The 18,250-nt window shown below is 35.6% G+C and overlaps 1 protein-coding gene across 1 annotated transcript in view; it reads left to right on the top strand.

Annotated features, from left to right (window-relative positions):
* The window catches only part of ADAMTS19 (ADAM metallopeptidase with thrombospondin type 1 motif 19), a 146,975-nt gene that overhangs the window by 71,201 nt on the left and 57,524 nt on the right, over positions 1-18,250 (top strand). Inside the window, 2 exon segments of the mRNA XM_062600485.1 lie at positions 3,548-3,653; positions 17,377-17,517. Coding sequence (XP_062456469.1) covers positions 3,548-3,653; positions 17,377-17,517 — 247 coding nt within the window.

Here is an 18,250-nt window from a genome sequence, read left to right as displayed (position 1 = left end):
CTTACACTACTGTTTTTGAAGCTAGATGAAACTTTCTTCTAAGAGATTCTATGCGCATAAATACTATTTTTATTCATAATGTGTACTTAGTATCAGTTGTATGTGTGATTAAAAATAGAAGCATTGTTCATGAAATGCCTTTAAAAATACTAGCATGCTTGAAATATCTAATATGCATTCATTAATATTTATTCACTTAGCTAGATGAGGCTGTAGACATGGGGTATCTGTTCCCTTTTGCTGTTATTCATCTTGGTCAACTTTGGCAATCTTGATTGATTGATAGATAGATAGCATGGATACTTCAGTTCTTAACATGTTTAAGGTAGTACCTCTGTGAGCTGGACAGTGCTTTTCAACAGAAAAGTTGTAAATGTATGTCTATTTTGATACGGTGGATAGTGTTGAGGATGTGATGAGTATGCTCATTAAAGCAGCAGGAAACTTTAAAGAAATATTGTGATGTTACATAGCATGAAATGTAAAACATCCCCATGGGTAGCAATAGTGGTAGCAGTAATAAAACTCTGCTTCGACTTTGGCAAAAGTGGTACTTTTCTGAAGCAGCATGTATTTCATTTGGATAGTTAGGTACTTGATAAGGAAAGGTAGTCATTGCAGTGATTCTTCTAGCGTACAATGGTAAAGCTTGACTCTCTTGATTGGTATTGCATGTATTTTAGTCTGCATTAACTTGAGAAATACTTATCCGTGGAGCAAGGTCATTTTAAGAATTTACATTAAGCATGTATCCATTTGGTGCTGTTTTCTCATTTTGAAACAGGTTTCTATGTAAATAGGTAATAGGTTCGTTCCTTAAACGGTCAGTGAGATGATGTTACTGCTTGCTAGCCAGCGCTTTTCAAGTGCTAAGTGTGTTAATTTGAAGCTGTGCGGTGAGCCCCGTGGGTTCCCTGGGAATAGCTTAATCATAACAAGAGAGCAATTGTTCAGGTTTTTTTTCTTGTGGACTTAACCTTGGAGCCATTCCAGCTGTGTTAATAAGCCACAGGAAGCTGCAGTGAATGTACATATATTTGAAGAAGAAACTCTTTCTTTTAGCTAATGCTGAGAGAGCTAAGCAGGAGCAGCTGCTTGCTGAAGTCGGTTTCTTTTTCCCTGCACATGAAATTAATAACCAAGGACAAGACATGAAACTAGTTCACGGCTAGTAGTTGGCTGATCTACATCCAGTAGCTGCTGTTTGATGTGGCTTTAGTGTATAAGGTTGACTTTGCTTGATAAGTGAAAAGTCATAAAGCATTAATTGCATTTGATGTTTTTGGACGTTTCCAGGATCAGAAATCTAATTTAATCTAAATGAAATGTAGGTCTTATGTTTCATGTGTTGCACTCAAAAAGATCAAGCTTAATCAATTCCCTTCTAAGAATGTCGAATATAAAAACAGTCTTGGTCATATATATTGGGTGTCATTGAAAATGCTTACTACTGCTTATTGCCTTTTCTGAATAATAGGTATGAAGTGTACTTAGTAATTTGGGAATATTTTATGCGCTCGAGGCAGGCAGGATCGAGAGATCATAGGAAACTGATAGTACTCATCCTGCGGTGTGAAAAGAGATCGCTCATGTACTCGAACCTGCCCTTTTGGCGGCTGGGAGAAGGCGAGGGACTTATTTTCGTAGGAAAGACCAGAGAGCAACGTTTTTCAGCTGATTTTCAGCATCAGCACACAGAGGGTGATTTGAGAATTTTCCTTAGATTTCTTTAGGTCCCAGCACCAAAGGCTTCTCCAGGGGAGGAAAGCCATCCTCCGTAGGGAAGGTACTTTTGAACAGTTTTCAAGAAACTCTATGGAACAGGAATGCTCACAACACTACAAAATGCAGCACTGTGTTTTGTCTATAGTGAGATATTTTGTATTTTGTTTCAGCACTTAGCAAATTCATTGGTGTTGGCAGAAGTCCGAACCCTAACGTATGCTTCTTTTCAGTACTGTTATCAATTCTACTCCTACTCAGAGCTACATCATTAAAAACAACTCTTTCTTTTCTTCAGTTTACTTGCTAAACTGGAAACCTAAAAGAAAATGCACGCAACTCTGAATCTATCAGACACAAAATGCTCTTGGAAGAATTTTTTAAAGTTTTCTTTTTATTTTAGCCACTGAAGCATGGTGTGTGGAATAAAATAATACATTTTAGAGCCTCTCATTTTCAAAACAGTTAATATAAACCGTGTTTATACTTAGACTCTTAGCATGAGGTGTCATTTGAAGAACTTAATTTTTTTTGCTTTGAACATGTTTTGTCCTTTTTTTACAGTCCCAATTGCTTTTGCCCTTACTCCATTTTTTTCTCCCTTCTTTGAGAAAGTAATAGTGAAATGCAAAATATTCCATTTTGTGTTTGATCCTGAACAATGTGGTGTGTTTTTTTGTTTTGTTTTGTTTCGTTTTGGTTTTTTACACGTGAGCTCTATATCCAAATCCAAGAGCTTTCAGCCAACTCTGTTGAGAACGACATTGCTGGACTAATGATGGGGCTACTGCTTGAAATTCATATTGTAGATGAGGCACTGTGTTTGCGGAACGACAGATGCTTGAATCGTGAGAAGAATGACTTTTGTCTTGTGATATGATAACTTTGAATGCCAGTTATGACTAAATTTCAAACACTGTCAAACATGTCAAACTTGACCTCTGTATCCAAACATCCAGCAAACATGTTAATTCAGAGGGCACCGTTCCTTTGAAAGAGTGTTCCTGGGAGTTAGGCCAAAGACTTGAAACAGCATTTTGATTGCTTACTCCAAGTTTTCAAACAATGAGCAGCTAACATAGGTCCCCACCAAATGTATTTATGTCTTAAAAAAATGACTGTTACACAAATTAAGCTGCATGTTGCTCAAGACTTTACAGTTTCAGGCTTTCTGCTTTTTGGAAGCTTGAATTTGAAATCGTTTGTCTATCTTTTAGGCCTACAGTTATTAAGAAAGTTAGGTATTAGCTAATTAAAGTTTTTTAACATTTATAATAAATATTTTTGTCAAACTGCAGTCTGCTAAGAATTTTAGTTGTTCTGTGATGCTTGACTACTTTATACATTTTTTTTGAATCATAGAACATGCCAAAAACCATATTTGTACTTAACGATGAAAATGTATGGAAAAGTTTGTACATCTTACATTCTAGTCTTCTGAGTCATTCAGAGGAAATACCTGTTCAGATTTGTGTACTGTTATTGTAAACATCTATTTTCATTTACAATAATATTGGTATCCATATTGGTGTTGTATCATGTAGTATTCAGGTACCTAGCAATGCTTTTAAACACTACATTGCCTACACATTGCAGTCTGTGTAATCAGGTAATGTTACTACTGCTTGTGATTTCTTTTCTACCTTTATCCACTTCGGAGCTAAAATCAGTCCGGGTAGCTTATGAGTAAGTAAACCATTGCAGGTACCTGACTTGGTTGGTTCTGACCACAGTAAGGTTTTAGTCCTATTTGGGGCCTCTGATAACTCATACATGCACGTAGAAATAATAACAAAAATAATTAATCCTGGTGTTTGTTTCCTAGGTATAGCATACTTGAGTGGAATGTGCAGTGAAAAACGAAAATGTATTATTGCAGAGGACAACGGTTTGAATCTGGCTTTTACCATTGCCCATGAAATGGGTCACAAGTAAGTACATGATATTTGTACATGATATAAGTACCCTAATATTTGGTAGAGTGTAATATTAGTGACTATGATATACTTTTTCATTGATTGTGTACTTGTGTTTTTCCTTTTCTCTTTTAAGGTGTCTTTTGATTTCCATTAACAGCTTTTGAAATCCCTATTTTTATTAATAATAGTGACAGGTATTGATATATAGCATGTAAGTCAAAAATAGGTTTAAGCTCGGAGTATTACAGGAATCTTTATAGCTACACAGAAATTAGACTAGTTGGAAGGACTAACTTAGTCTAGAGGAAAAACAGGTGCCTCCGGATTTTTTTTTTTTCTTTTGGGACTGAGGTATTATGTATCAGATCCAGCTCAGAATATTGTTGCCAACAAACATTTTAATGAGATCATGAGTTGGAAGAGCCCTTATTTGAACTTGGCATTCTCAAGATAGTTCCCATTAAAACATATAACGGTCATTGGTCATTTCAACATTAATTTTGGGTGTCCCCCCTCAACACTCACTTAATAGAAAAGGAAGACAAAGTGAAGGTGAAGAAAAATATCCTTTGCCATTTTTCACTCATTACGTAGACCATGAGAAACACTTTGGAGCAAAAGTGAAAAGATCCTTTGCAAATCAAATTAGTTAATGAAAGTTGTATTCAGTTCTTTTATTTTTCTTTTTAAAGAAAAATAAACATGAAAGTTTGTATTTAAAAAAAGAGGGAGGGAGAATGTTTATCTGCCATTTTTACCTTTAGTGACTGTTCCAGGTATTAGTGTATATAGTTTTAGAAAAACACTGCACTGTAACAAAGGAGAAAAATAATCTGTTAAATCCTTTGAAGCTCAGACCCTCTGAAAGTGTTGGGCGCCTTCAGACAAACACTCTGAATTATAAGTGATTTTGTTTAATTTTGATCAAAGCTGTCTGAGAATGGCGGTCCAATGTTGAAACAAATAGTTGATTACAAAAAGAATTAGAACTTAAAATATTTGTATTCAAAATTTCTCATGGAAACCAGATAAGCGATTTCAGTGCAGTTATATTACTTGGAGAAAAGGGATGAAATTAATCATACTTTTGAGTTTTTCTTACTGCAGAAAGAAACTCTAGTCTAATAGAAGAAAGACTGTTTGAATGATAGTTATAATAAAGGAGAGAGTTCTTTTCTTTCTTTCTTTTTTTTTTTTTTTTTTTTTTTTTTTCCAAAGAAAGATCTGTCGGTGTCTCGTAGCCACACACTGTCACCTTCTCTTTTCACTGTAGTGTTTCCCAGCATTAGAAGGGAGAGGGGTAGAGGAAGACTCATTTCCTACACACTTGCTCTTTTGACAGTAAACCAAGGATAAGGGAAAAGAAACAGTAAGTGAATATGATTAACGGATGGAGTAAATTAGCAAATTATTTGAAACAGATATGATAAAATCAGAGAACAGTAAGTAATGATTTTTGCCCTGCACAATGAAAATCTTTTCAGAGAGTATAAAACTTGACAGTGGAGTTACTGGAGCTGGGAAAAAGAGGCATCTCGATCAACAAAGAATGTAACACCTTATGCTTCCGGAGAAATGGTGATATACAGAATCCTGCTTCTGGAAAGCAGGAAAGAATTATAAAGATCTTGCAAAGTTACGTGAGATGCATGTGTTCTGCATGAGCAAACTTGAGAACGTAGGATAGTGATCTTACAAAGGGGTTTTGTCTTGCAGCACTTCCGCTCCTATCTTTTGACATTCTTAATGGCTGATGGACACACAATAATATCCAGCACAAGTTACAGCTGATGTGGAGGCCCACTGTAGCTGTTACCAATAGTCCTGACAGGTCTTCCAAGGCTGCTGCACGAGCCAGGCTCTCTGGCCCTCGTTGCATTCAGTCCTCAGCTGGGAATCTTTTCTTGGCTTTGCTTTGCTGTGGGGCTGAGGAAAAGGGATGTAGCATGACCTTCCTGGAAGGACAGAAAAGTTCAATTGCTGATATATGAATGCTGGGGAAAAGTGTTACAAAATACACTTCAGAATTTCAGAGCTTTCAAACCCCTCCGAACACATTCGAAGAAATTTGGAAGTACACGTCATAGTCGGATCCCAGTCATCTTATTCTCACAGTAATAGCATGTGGGTGTCCTCAGAGAAAACATTGCATTTCTCTGTGGGTACTCTAACAGACATTTAAAAATAATGGAAATGAAGAATAAACCAAATCTTGTTTGGTAGTAAAGGACAGGATACTACTTGAACGATGCATAATATGCGAATAAATGTTGCGATTTTTCATTGGTCAACCTAAGAACATAAGAAAACATAGACACAAAGAAATAAATGCATTCACGAAAGTTTGTCATTATTTTGCAGAATATCATTGAATACCTTTGAAAAAAGGTAACAGTTTACTTTTGGAGGGCTTGTTTTAACACACCAAACTCTTTACTATTGTGTATGTATTTGAAATTCATTTGTTTTGGATGAAATTTCATCATCTGTGAACTCCGAATTGGACCGTTCGGCAGGCCTGTGATGTCTGACATTAATCGCACCATTCTGGATTGTGGTATAGCCCCCTGTACCCCCAAGTTGTCTTTATTCCTGATGCATGGTGTATAATCACGAGTTAAAACAGTACATATACATAGAACATATGTATAGCACATAATATGTGGGTATATTTTATAACCTAGTATTGTCTCCAGAGTCGTTGCTGACTTCCTACTGTTTTTGTGTCTCCACTGGGAAACACTGGACAGGTCCTTACTGCCAGTTCAACACAGACTTTTTAGATACCCTGTTAGATATATAGGTGTACTTCTGCAGATTCATACAGTGTTCACTCCTAAAGGGCAACTTAATAGATTGCTTCTTACAGACAAAATAACGTTAAGTGTTTTAGAACAATTTTCATTAGGTTTGCTGCTGAGTAACACAGTTGAGCAATTATAGTTATATTAAATACTTTTGAGGCAGGGATATTTATTAAGTGTTGTGCTGTGGTTTTATTCAGTGAGTCAATAATAAAACAATTAATGAAAATATAATTCTGATTCATAGCTTTGTTAGCGCAGATTTATATCTGGATAACTATTCATACTGCATTGGTTAAAATTAGTTTTAAACTGAAAAAAAATCTGAATTGGAAACAGGCCTTTGGTCTGCAGGGAAGAAAATCCTGGCATGTGTAACTGATCAGTACCAAGTCAGCTTTAAGAGAAAAGGTAGGAATATTTAAGGAAATTACTAGGTATGTTAATTACTGAGCTACAGCCAGGTTGCCTGGAAAAGAATTAAAACATGAATATTTTGAATGAAATACAATGGAAATCTAATCTCTGTGTGGCAATAAAGTAGTGCCTTTGTTTTAGCTCCAGATATGTGGAAGCAGATTCTCTTTTAATCACGCTGACAGATAATGTAAGACAACTGATTTATGAGTTCCATGTTGAAATATTAAGAGCCTTTTTGTGTTATCAGAGGTAAAAACCTGTAATGCATTAAAGGATTTGTATAATCAAATCCTACTTATTACAATAAACCTAATGAGTAATTAGGAAATGATATAATGATGTCATATTACAGAATAAGAATAAATGATAATGGATTAAAAGATACAGTTTTTTACATAGAGAACTGAGAGGACAAAAGAAGGAATGATACTATTTCAGTTGCCAAATAACATATGTATTTTCATTTTACTTACATGATTGCTGTGTATGGGAATGTGTCTGCTTCTAAAATATGGGGGAAACAAAGGATGTATGCGACTGCAATATCTCAAAACACATGTAAAATAATTAGCCTGTGCTTTAAGGATACCCCAAAAGTTGTTTCACATAATTGAAAGACATGCTGGTGGTGTTTCTTGAAATCAATTTTATACACATCAGAATTTTATTTCTGTGAAGCTTTTTGTGAAATATGAAATGTGGCTTCCTTTAATATTTAGGATATCCTACCAGGTGTTTTGTATTTTCAAACAAGAAATCTGTGGATTTTTTTCAGGCACCTACTTGGTAATCCACAAACCAATAACCTGTTTTAACCTATTTTAAACAACCGTATGAAATACAGTGAAACACGAAGAAAGTTTTAAATGTGAGTCTAGGGAAAACTAATGAAGCATGAGTGTCTCCAGTCTTTTTTTGTGATGATATGCCAAAAATGATAACGAACTAATATAATCAACAATAATAAAAGGTAATTCTAAATTTGGCACTCTCTACTAGTATTAGTGAATGTGTTGCTACACGTGGAGTCAGGATCTCATTGAATTAACTTAAGAAAGGACTATCCTGAGATTTACATGATGAAAAAAGAATTATACAATTAAATTTTGTGTTTAACAAGTGACAAGATTGTTGCATGGAAAACAGAGGTAGTAAATCAGGTTTGTTCAAGTCTTGCTGTGTCTGGAAAATCATCTAACCAGAGACATAATGAGAAACCGATTCATATACATTCAGTGGTTGAGTAACCAATAGTGGTTAAACAGAACAGGATTTTTTTAAATCTCTGTTTTTTGTATATATTTGATTCAGCAAAGTTTGGAACCTAGAGAAAGAAATTATTACTTCCACTGATAAAATTTAGCACAATAGGATTGATATGAACATCAGCATGCTCTTAGGGACTGCAAAGGGTCGTGCCCAGTTAGGAGCAGGACTGGAAAAAACAAAGAAGATAGCGGTTTGAATCTCTGCTGCGCGTCGGGACGCGTAGGACTGGCCGCTCGCTTGAGGCTGAGCGGGTCCGCGGGGAGACCCCCGGAGGGACGGGGGCACTGCGTTTCTCCTCCCTGCTCTGAAATACTGGGAATTTTACACTTCGGATTTTTTGTTTTTCAGTGTGATTTTTTTCAATAACATTTAACCACTGATTTATGTAAATTATGTCATTTTAATTAGATTATTAAGAGCCAATTAGAAAATTAAGAGCCAATAGGATTTCTGAATAGGAGGCATAAGGGAAGTTAATTTCTTGGCGCCTAAAAGGCGTTTTCTTTATTTTGGCATTAAAATATCACTTTACTGTTGGTAGAGAACTTCCTGTTTATGGTTTACGCTTTCTATCACCCCTTTGCTGGATGTAAAACTGGGGCCATTATTTATCTATTTCTTTCTCTAATTCTTATGCAGAAAGGCATCTGCTAATTTGAATACATCCTCATAAAATTTTGGCTATTTTTTTCCTTGTGATTTGTATAAGTTGTATACTAGTACAAAGGAGGGAAACTAAGATTTGGAATATTCATAATGAGAGAAAATCCCTGATGTGAAGTTCTCAATAGTAAGAAGCATAATACATGATCAGTAAATTTTTAGGAAGTAAATAGTGAAAATAAAAATTCTCCAAATATAGCTATCGTTTAATGCTGTGCATTTGCTAGTATTTCTCTTAAAATAAATCTGTTTAAGGGAGAAGGAAAGAGAATGTTTTGCACATTAATCCGAGTACGCATTGAACTCTGATTTCTTGGTAAATTATTAACTTAAAAGATATTTGCAAAGTATAGATTACTTAACCAAGGATTTATACTGAACCGATGTGTCAGTATAGCTACAGCCGATAATTGAACAGAGCCATCGTTTAATAGTGCTGGCAGTGGCAGCCTGGAAGCCTTCCCTATCAGGGCTCTCGCTTCCCAGCATCCGACTCGAGCTACCCCGTAGTCCGACGGTGTTGGCCGTGGAGGTGACCGCCACGGAGGAAAGAAGCTACTGCCTGGGCTGGTAACCTGTCCCCAGATAATCTCCTGCTTCCTCCTCCTCCTCCTCATGCGTCTCCGGTCCCGTGGGCTGTAAGGACCCTGAGAGAAGGTGTAGGGAGGGGGATGTCTGTCACCTCCGCCCAAGCGCTCGGTCCCTCGTTTCCCCCCTATTGCTTCTTTCCTTAATTTTGCTCTCCTCTTGTATCAGGTGATTCTTTCACACCATTCCTCAGCGCCACCAAGCCAGAAGCTTTTCGGCGGAGGTATCCAAAGCAAGATTTCTCAGTCTGAATTTAGATACCTACGTACAGATACTAATGTACCTGCGGATATATAAATATCCATGTGTTTAGATACTTAGAAGCAGCCTGACTCTCAAAGAGGTTGAACTTGAACTATTTTGACTGATTTCCATGGTTACAGTGTTTTTTGTTCAAAATTAAATTATTCTTGTTTGTCAGCTTATATGTAAATGCAGGAACCTAACTTCAAGCAATATAATTTGGAAAGCATGGTTGCAGTTTGCAAAGTTGAAATAATTTTCAAAACACATACAGAACAAATTATAAGAAAATAACCTTAGCATATACATATTTGTATCATTAACAGATTTACAGAGAAATGGATACGCTCCTCTGCAGTTTGTGCATATAATGTAGACATATTTGCATACTGTTTTTTGTATTGTATTACTGGCTGTGGTAGTATTTGCTGCCTTGAGAGTTCAAAACTATTCACTTTACAGGAAATTTTGTCTATGAACTGTAGTGCTTGCCTAATTAAGAAACTATTTTTTTCTCCTTTACTCTCAACAACAAAGCTAAAATACATTGTCTTTTCAGTGTTATTTAGCTTGTTATTCTGATTAAAAGGTAATAAGAGATTTTCATTTTGCATATTGCAATACTTTTTTTCCCCCCTTCTATTTTGAACAAGATTTATACTGGAATTGCCCAAAAAATAATGCCATTTTTTTTCTATCAGGTTAAGAAAAGTTAAGCTACAAAACAGCTGTTCATAACAATTATTTAAAAAGAAAAAAAATAGACTGAGTTATCTTTAAACCCCCTTTTCTCACTCTCTCGCTCTGTTTTTTTACTTATTTTAATTAAGTAAAGGTATCTATTAGAAGTTACCTTAGAAAGGCTGCTATGCCTAATATTCCTTCAAAAACAGTAGATTAAAAGTAGTGGCAAAAATGGTGTTGTCCCCCAAAACCCACTCAAAGTATAGTATTCCGTCCCTGCCCTTGGCTTAGATTCTGTTATTCAATCTGCATACTTCAGTGGAGATGTTCTTTAAAATTTGATAGCCTGTTTTGCTGTGTGCCTACCACAGCAGGCATCAGTGCTCCAAAATCGTGATGCTGAGTTACATCTACCCAAGGTATTACAGCCTGAGCAGTGAGCGTTTGGGATATCATACCAAACTTGCCCATGATCTGGAAGTTTTCCAGCAAAACACAATGTAAATAGAGGTGACAGAAGAGAATGCAGTTTATTATGTACTTTGCATTCTCACTTGCCCCCCTTTTTTTTTTTAGTTCCGAAGAAACAAGAAAAAGTATATGTTTTTTTTTTTTTAAAAAAAACAAAACAAAAAAAACCCTACCCTCTTTGGTCCATGTTCTAAGAACAGTGGCTCAAGATAGATCTTATTTTATCCAAACACCTTGCATCCATGCCTAGCAGAAAACAAGCATGTCTAGCCTTTTGCTGATAGCTAGGCAGATGAAGAAAAAAATAGCTCAGGAAGAAATGAGGCTAGTCACTGTGAAGCAGTACTGTTTAGCAAGCCTTACACTTTCCAGGACTCCGCTGGCATTTTTTAGCAAGTTAAGAAGGTAGTGCGGTTTATTACTTGACATTTAGAAGATAGTCAAGTCTTGCTTTAGCAAGATAACAGGTCCTCCGTTTCTACTGGACTGTAATGTTCCAGGATAGAGCTATGGTTGATTTTCCTTAGAATAGTATGTTAACTGAACAGTTAGTAGCTGAACAACAGCCTGCAGAAGGCATAGCCTTGGTTGGTATGCCAATCATCTAAAATAACAGTGAAAAAGTTGACAAAAGATCATGTATATAATGTCCATGCTTTTCATTAATAGGAGAGGAACGTCTTTTTTGGCAGTTCACTGAGTAGCTGATAGCTCGAAGTTTTCTTTCCCTAATGACATATTTTTTTTCAGTTTGAAGACATGTTACATTTCTGTGGTTTTTCTTGGCACAGTATTAAAGACATAAACCATAGACATAATTGTTTATCTTGACATACTTCAGCTTGTAGGCTATATCCCTGGCATTTTATTTGCCAGTTGTGAATATTTTCCCTATGTCATATACTTGCTTTAAAAAAATCCAGCAAGGGGCCACGTGTGGCTTCATGTTATGATGCTAAATAAAACAGTCACATCAAAGCTTTAAATTATTTATATACTCAAGTCACAGGACCATGACACCATGCTATGTCTAGATGCAGCTTGTTGAAGCGTGGTGATAGAAGGGTTGGAGTGAGAGAGAGGAAGGCAGCTGTTCAGCAAAAGTTACAGACTCAGCTGGACAGCAGCATGCCATACACACTAACTTCTGTCTATTAGTGTGCGTGCTGTATTTCTCAATCAATGGTTTTAGGACTGAAAATGTAATCTGAAGTTGTGAACATCTTAGAGTCCCAGCAGTGACTAACAATGATCAGCTAAATGTTTCTTTTCTTTTTTCTTTCTTTTTTTTTTAAAAAAAACATCAGCTAATTAATAAGAGAATTGAGATTTCCATGTCAGGCAGCAGGTTCTTCCTTTAAAGACAAAATTTCTCCAAAGAAATTGGCTCCTGCATTTTACCATCACAAATTTCCTGTGGTTAGGTTATTTGCCTTTCAATACACTTCAGGAAAAACCATTAATTTACAAGTAGAACCATGTATCTTATCCTATTTATGCGATAGTCTGTGAAGTCCTCCTTATATGTTTTAAAATACTTAAATTCATGCAAGAAACAGTATTTCACTAAGAGGAATTCAAAAAAATAATCCTATAGTAATGCATTCTCTTTGCATTAGTTAAATAAAATAGTAAATATGAGCCTGCTTCTAAGCTGTTTGTTTACAACATCATTTTCTCTATGAGGATAATAGTGCGGTAACACTTTAGATTTTTGTTGTAAATGTGCAACATAAGCCCTGACAAAGTCACGCGCTTCCTGTTTGTGGTAGCTAAATGAGTGGTGTTACTTTCACTCATCAAACACATCCTTGTGATGCACAAAATCTCAAATTAGAAAAATTGTTGGGAGTAATTACAGAATCTCTATGGAAGTAGTTATAGAATCACTGAACTATTAAATGTCAGATAAGCAGTTTCATTCACAAAGGATAAGTTTTTTTTTTTTTTTTTTTTTTTTTCCAGTCATTCTCACTCTGTCGTGAAATTAAACTGATACCGCTGTTCTGGACCTGCAATTTACACTCCTCATCCCTCTGCTGCTTGTATTTCTTTGGCTTAACTTTCATCTTTTAGGTTTCAGGAATGTATTTATGATTATTGAGTATTCAAAAAACTACCTTGGTTCCTTGGGTACCTACTTTTATGCTTTTACTAATCTATCTTTTCCTATTCTCCTTCTTTCCTAGACTCTCCTGTGGTTAGTGACCTTGTAAAACTGAACAATAACTTCTATTCCCTGTTTATTTTATAAATTATTCTCTAGAAAATTTAAATAATTTTCTTATTAACAGAAAGACCTAAAGCAATCTTCACAGATATCTGAACTCTCCCAACTACTTGCTCCTAAATAACATTTTTGAATACTAGTCAGTCTTTGTGCCTACATTACCTATTTGTGGTTTAATAGCATTGTAATTGCTCATTTGCAATACAGTGTGTTTAAATGAAATGTGATGATAGTGATCAGGTCATCATCTGCCATTTTTAAATGAAAATAAAGAAATAAAAAATAAAAACTTTCCAACTGAGTAGTGTAGGGTCACTGACCAAATTTGATGCCATGGATATGGCTGAGAATTTTGCAGTCCTGTAGTATAAAATAGCACTTTATAATGTAGACCTCATTCTTCCCAGATCTGTGTGTAGCCTCATTTACCTTATTTAAATATAGCATAGTGATCAAGGACCACTTGTTGGGACGTAAGTGTTTTTATTTCTTAATACTCGACTGTAAACAAATGAAATCAAAGCATGGTACTTTCAGTATGTGGGTTGATACAGGAATGTATTTTGTGCCTGAAAGAATATAAACTATTTCTTTGGTTGTAGGGAGACAGGCTGTCATCTATCTTGAATCCAGCTGTACATATATACTTTTTCATATTTGCAGTGGTAGAAAAAAGTGTCGCTGAACAATTGAACCAATATTTGTCTCCTACTTTCAGGGGTCTGAATTGTTAATTCTGAGTTCTAAGCACTAAGAAGTTAAGGGTTTTTTCTTTTTACTGTTCCTGTGCACATTAAACGTCAGCAGGATGTTTAATTCGTCTTCAAAATCTAGTGTAGATTGTTCCAGCTTTCTGCATGATATCATGAAAAAAACAACAACAACAAAAAAACTGGCAGTGGTTTTAAACAAGTTTGAGAGCTTTTATAAGATAAAAATATTTTTTCAGTTGACTTGACAACCATGTATAATGTTAGTGTAGTTTATTTGACCAAGGCTCTTTGTCAAAATACTTTTAAACTGAGATTATTAAAATGTAGTTTGGTTGCAATATGTGAGTTGAAATATTGCTAATATTTCAGTTAGGGAGTTTTTCCACAGGATACTTCCTACTTTCGTATCATACGTGTCATATATATTCTTCAGCCAGAATGCATGGAGCATTTTTGTGTCTCTGAGAAAACAGTAACGCTTCTGTTCTTAAAGAAGCATTTGATTGATTTCCATATAGATATGATGTATTTATTGTTCAAGTACAGCACTGTCGTCTTTGTTCATTATGTTTTTTCAGATTATTAAAAAGTTTATCCTCTTACCCCAAACTCCCTAGTCTTCCTCCCGTGTGTATATGTAGTTGCCTCACTCTTGCATGAGATAGAGTGATCTCAGGAGTGGGAAAGAGGAGCCACTGGATAGGAGTGGCAGAGTGCCCACAGCTAGCATAATAAATTCTGTAGGAAAGGGAGTGGTAAGATATAGAGCAGCACCATACAGAGTCGCACACAGTTTCTGAAGCCTTTCTTTTTGTGAAAGAATGCAGTTGTGCCTGTCATGTAGGTGGTACCTGTAGGAAGGTTAGAAAATACCATAACTGGGACATATACTGCACTATGAGCACAGTATATCTTTAGATCCATGATAGTTAATGAAGAAATAAATATCTGTGCTTACATTATTAAGCTCTTGCTGGATAGAAAAGTAGCAATGATTGTTCAGCTTATATGTTGTACAATGATGTGGCATAGTGAAAGAAATAGGAAGTCAAGACTACTGCATTTCTGCTTTTATGGGATTCGGTAGTTGATATTTGACAGATAAAAGTATGCAGTCATTTCTATGCTGTCAAAGAGATCAACCTTGTGGAGATTCTTGAGAGCTTTGCAAAGCAAGATCTATTGCTATTTTGCACCTTCCTCACATATTCCCTTGTAAATTAATTAGTTGGAATTAAAATAATGAACCGTACTTCTCTTTTGAACTATTCATTCTGGTAGGCAAAAGCTTTGCTACCGCTCTCCAATACTTGCTGAGTGTTTTAAGTGTACTGAATCTGCAGACAGAAGCGTGTTTAGGATTGAATCCTATTGAATTAGTGCAGATAGTTTTGGACTTCACTTGAACGTCAGAGCTGAGTAGGAGAAGTGTTACAAGCATATAGAAGTTGAAGCACTGGTATTAGATTCTGTTATTATTGCTGAAAGTTAATGTTGCTGATGCGTATATACGTTTTTAATGCTTCCTACCGTAAAAGACAGTGTTGTCTTCAGAATTCACGTACTTGTAGAATATCCAGAATGATTCTGTAACGTTAGACTTCAAGAAAGCGCTACACCGATGTTTTTATGTAATGGTGGCTAGTGGAATTTTTTGAAATGTTGAAGATTTTGATTCAGCTCTGCACATAAATTTGTGGATGGTTTTACAAACAAGTAGGTTATAGACCCTTATTTTGAGAAATGTTTTTCAGAATAGGTGAGAGAGAATAGTAACCAAAAATTATTTCTGTAATATATGATTTATCTTGTTTTGACACTATATAAATGGGAGCTGTGAATTCTGCCATAAATCACATCAACAAGATATGATTTGCCAATTTGCTGATGTGTGCTCTGTATGTGCGCTGTTTATTTCAAATCATAAATGATGTCATGTATATATCATGTATGATACTGATAAATGAGTTCTTTTACAGTAAGAAATTACAACTTGAAGATCTATAATCAAACTACTACTTGTGCAATCAGCAAACAAAGTGACATGAGATTTTCTGTGTGGTGGTCTTCTGGAAGAACTATGCTATTTATATAACTGGAGTTAGAGGCATACAAAATTCTGTATGTTAAGCATGATGTATAATAAAATAAAATATATAAGAAATTATATATAAGAAAAATATTTAGGGAAAGTGCAACGGCACATTCTTGTGGATATATTGTCCCATTCAAGCAGTTCAGGAAAAGAGAGAAGTTAAGATGACAGCAAAACAGATTACTTTACCTCAGTTATGCTGTTCACAATTAGCAAAATTATCTTATTCATGCAGAGGCAGCTGTTCCAGTGCTCCAGATTGCAGAGTGCAAACATCATTGTAAGAGGCTGAAAACTCTTAATAGCCATGATAAAACCCTTAAGGGGGTTTAAATTCCTTTCATTAGTGAACATAAGCTGATGCAGCTTGCAAAACTTGATGAAAAATTTGACCTAGCCCTCACAGGATGCTATTATAGAGTGGAGAAAAAAAGTGAGCAGGTGTTTTCAGTGATGGGTGGCAAGATTTTTTTTTTTCTTCTGGTGCTACGGTATGGTGAAATGTAAAGAAACGCAATGTACTCTAGTTGCTGTACAGAAGTGGCAAACTTTTCCCATCTATGCTGTCTCTTAAGTAATTTTACTGTTCTTTGACTGAAGAAATCAGCACCAGGTATGGTGCTTCGTTCAGTGTAAAGGTTTGCTTTGTGCAGGGCAGGCTGGAGCTGCAAAATCCAGCACCACTTTGAGTGGTGCTCTGGAGAGCATCCCCATACTCATTCATAAATCTTTGAAAACAGCTGAGAGTCCTTTACTTACTCCTCTTACGCCTGTCAAGCACATATCCATGTAGCTACTTTTGAAAGCTTTGAAAAGCCTTTTTCATGGGAATCTGCCGCCTTCCTCTGTGTTTGCCTATTGCCAGAGTGACAGCAAGCCTTCAGTTGAGTTAAACCTCCAGCAGATTGTTAGTAGAATTTTCCACCGCACTGCCATATGTGAGAACTCACTGGGATGATATGGATGTTGAATCTTTAAAATCAAGATTCATTGCATTGTTTCATCAGTGTTATTTCTAGCAGTTGACCTTAAAAACATAGTTAAATGATTTTTTTAAGAAGTACGATAATTATACATTAAACTAGTAAACAATTTAACATCCTATGAAATTGTAACAAACCGTTTGCGTGTGGAAATAAGACAGAATCACTGCCAAAATGTAGAATGAGTCTATGATTTTATTACCTAAGTTTCCAGTGCTGTTTTGCCCATTAGCAAGAGAAGTGTAGTTCGTTAAATCCACGGTAGTTGTGTGAGTTTGAATATCCAGAAGTTTTCTCAAATTATATATTAGACGGCTGATCAGAAGTTAGTATTTCTCATCAAACGGATGAGGCTTCGCTTTCACTTTTCAGAGAGTAGACATAGAACTGTCTTTTGGGTGAGATACCATGTACTTTTTTGAAAGGTGTTATGGAAAAAAAAAAGAACAAATTTCATGCATGTACCATACATTTCTCTTAACTCCTTGCAAGAATTATGACTTGCAAACATTTTGAAAACGCTTTGTTTTATTGCTGTGTTTTGTTTTATTTTTAAAAACTTCAAAATTCAGCATGGGAATAAATCATGACAACGACCACCCATCCTGTGCAGATGGTCTCCATATCATGTCTGGAGAATGGATTAAAGGACAGAACCTTGGTGATGTTTCATGGTCCCGGTGCAGCAGGGAAGATCTGGAAAGATTTCTCAGGTATTTTGTTCAAGGAAAAGAGCTCTTACCATTTGCCTTTTACAAGTAGTTGCAAAAAGTATCCTGCATTTACAATTTTCTACCACTTCCATTGGAAATTCAATGGGAAATCCTGTTTATATAGTCCACCAAAATAATTTAAATCATAATGAGCTAGATAATATTTGAAAGGTTGCTTAAAATTAAGCCCCCAAATTTCAGCATTTACCTCTATTTTATACTATTTTCATATGCTAAAATACGATTATGTATGAAATATTTAAATATATTTTAAAATATATTGATATACAGTATATATCCACAAAATGTTGGATTGTAAGTGACCTATGAACATTATGCAGATTCTGTCGGGTTTGTCTTTCGATATCAAACCATGCAGCATAATTGCATTATGTTAATTCTTTTAACAGAAGTCTATTGTAAAGTAGAAGCCAATTTTTTTTTTTTTTTTTTTTTTTTTTGCTCGGTTTCTCCAAATAGGAACTATTTCACAATGCATAAGTTATGAAATTAATGCACATACCTGTTCACAATTTACTCGCAGCAGTCAGGGATCCTCGAAAGGTCTGCTTTATGGCGCTGGAGCACTCAATACAGAACAGATGTGTCAGTTCAGGATGCACAACTCCCTGATTTGGTACATAAGGCAGATTTAATTATTCTCAAGTTCTTCAGCTTTCGAGAACAGTTAAATTTCTGGCAACCAACTCAAAAATGGGTGTATTTTTAAGTA

Source organism: Rhea pennata, chromosome Z (genome assembly GCF_028389875.1).
Source record: "Rhea pennata isolate bPtePen1 chromosome Z, bPtePen1.pri, whole genome shotgun sequence".
NCBI lineage: Eukaryota > Metazoa > Chordata > Aves > Rheiformes > Rheidae > Rhea > Rhea pennata.
Note: the sequence above shows the minus strand (reverse complement) of the source record. Positions and strands in the feature narration are given on the sequence as shown.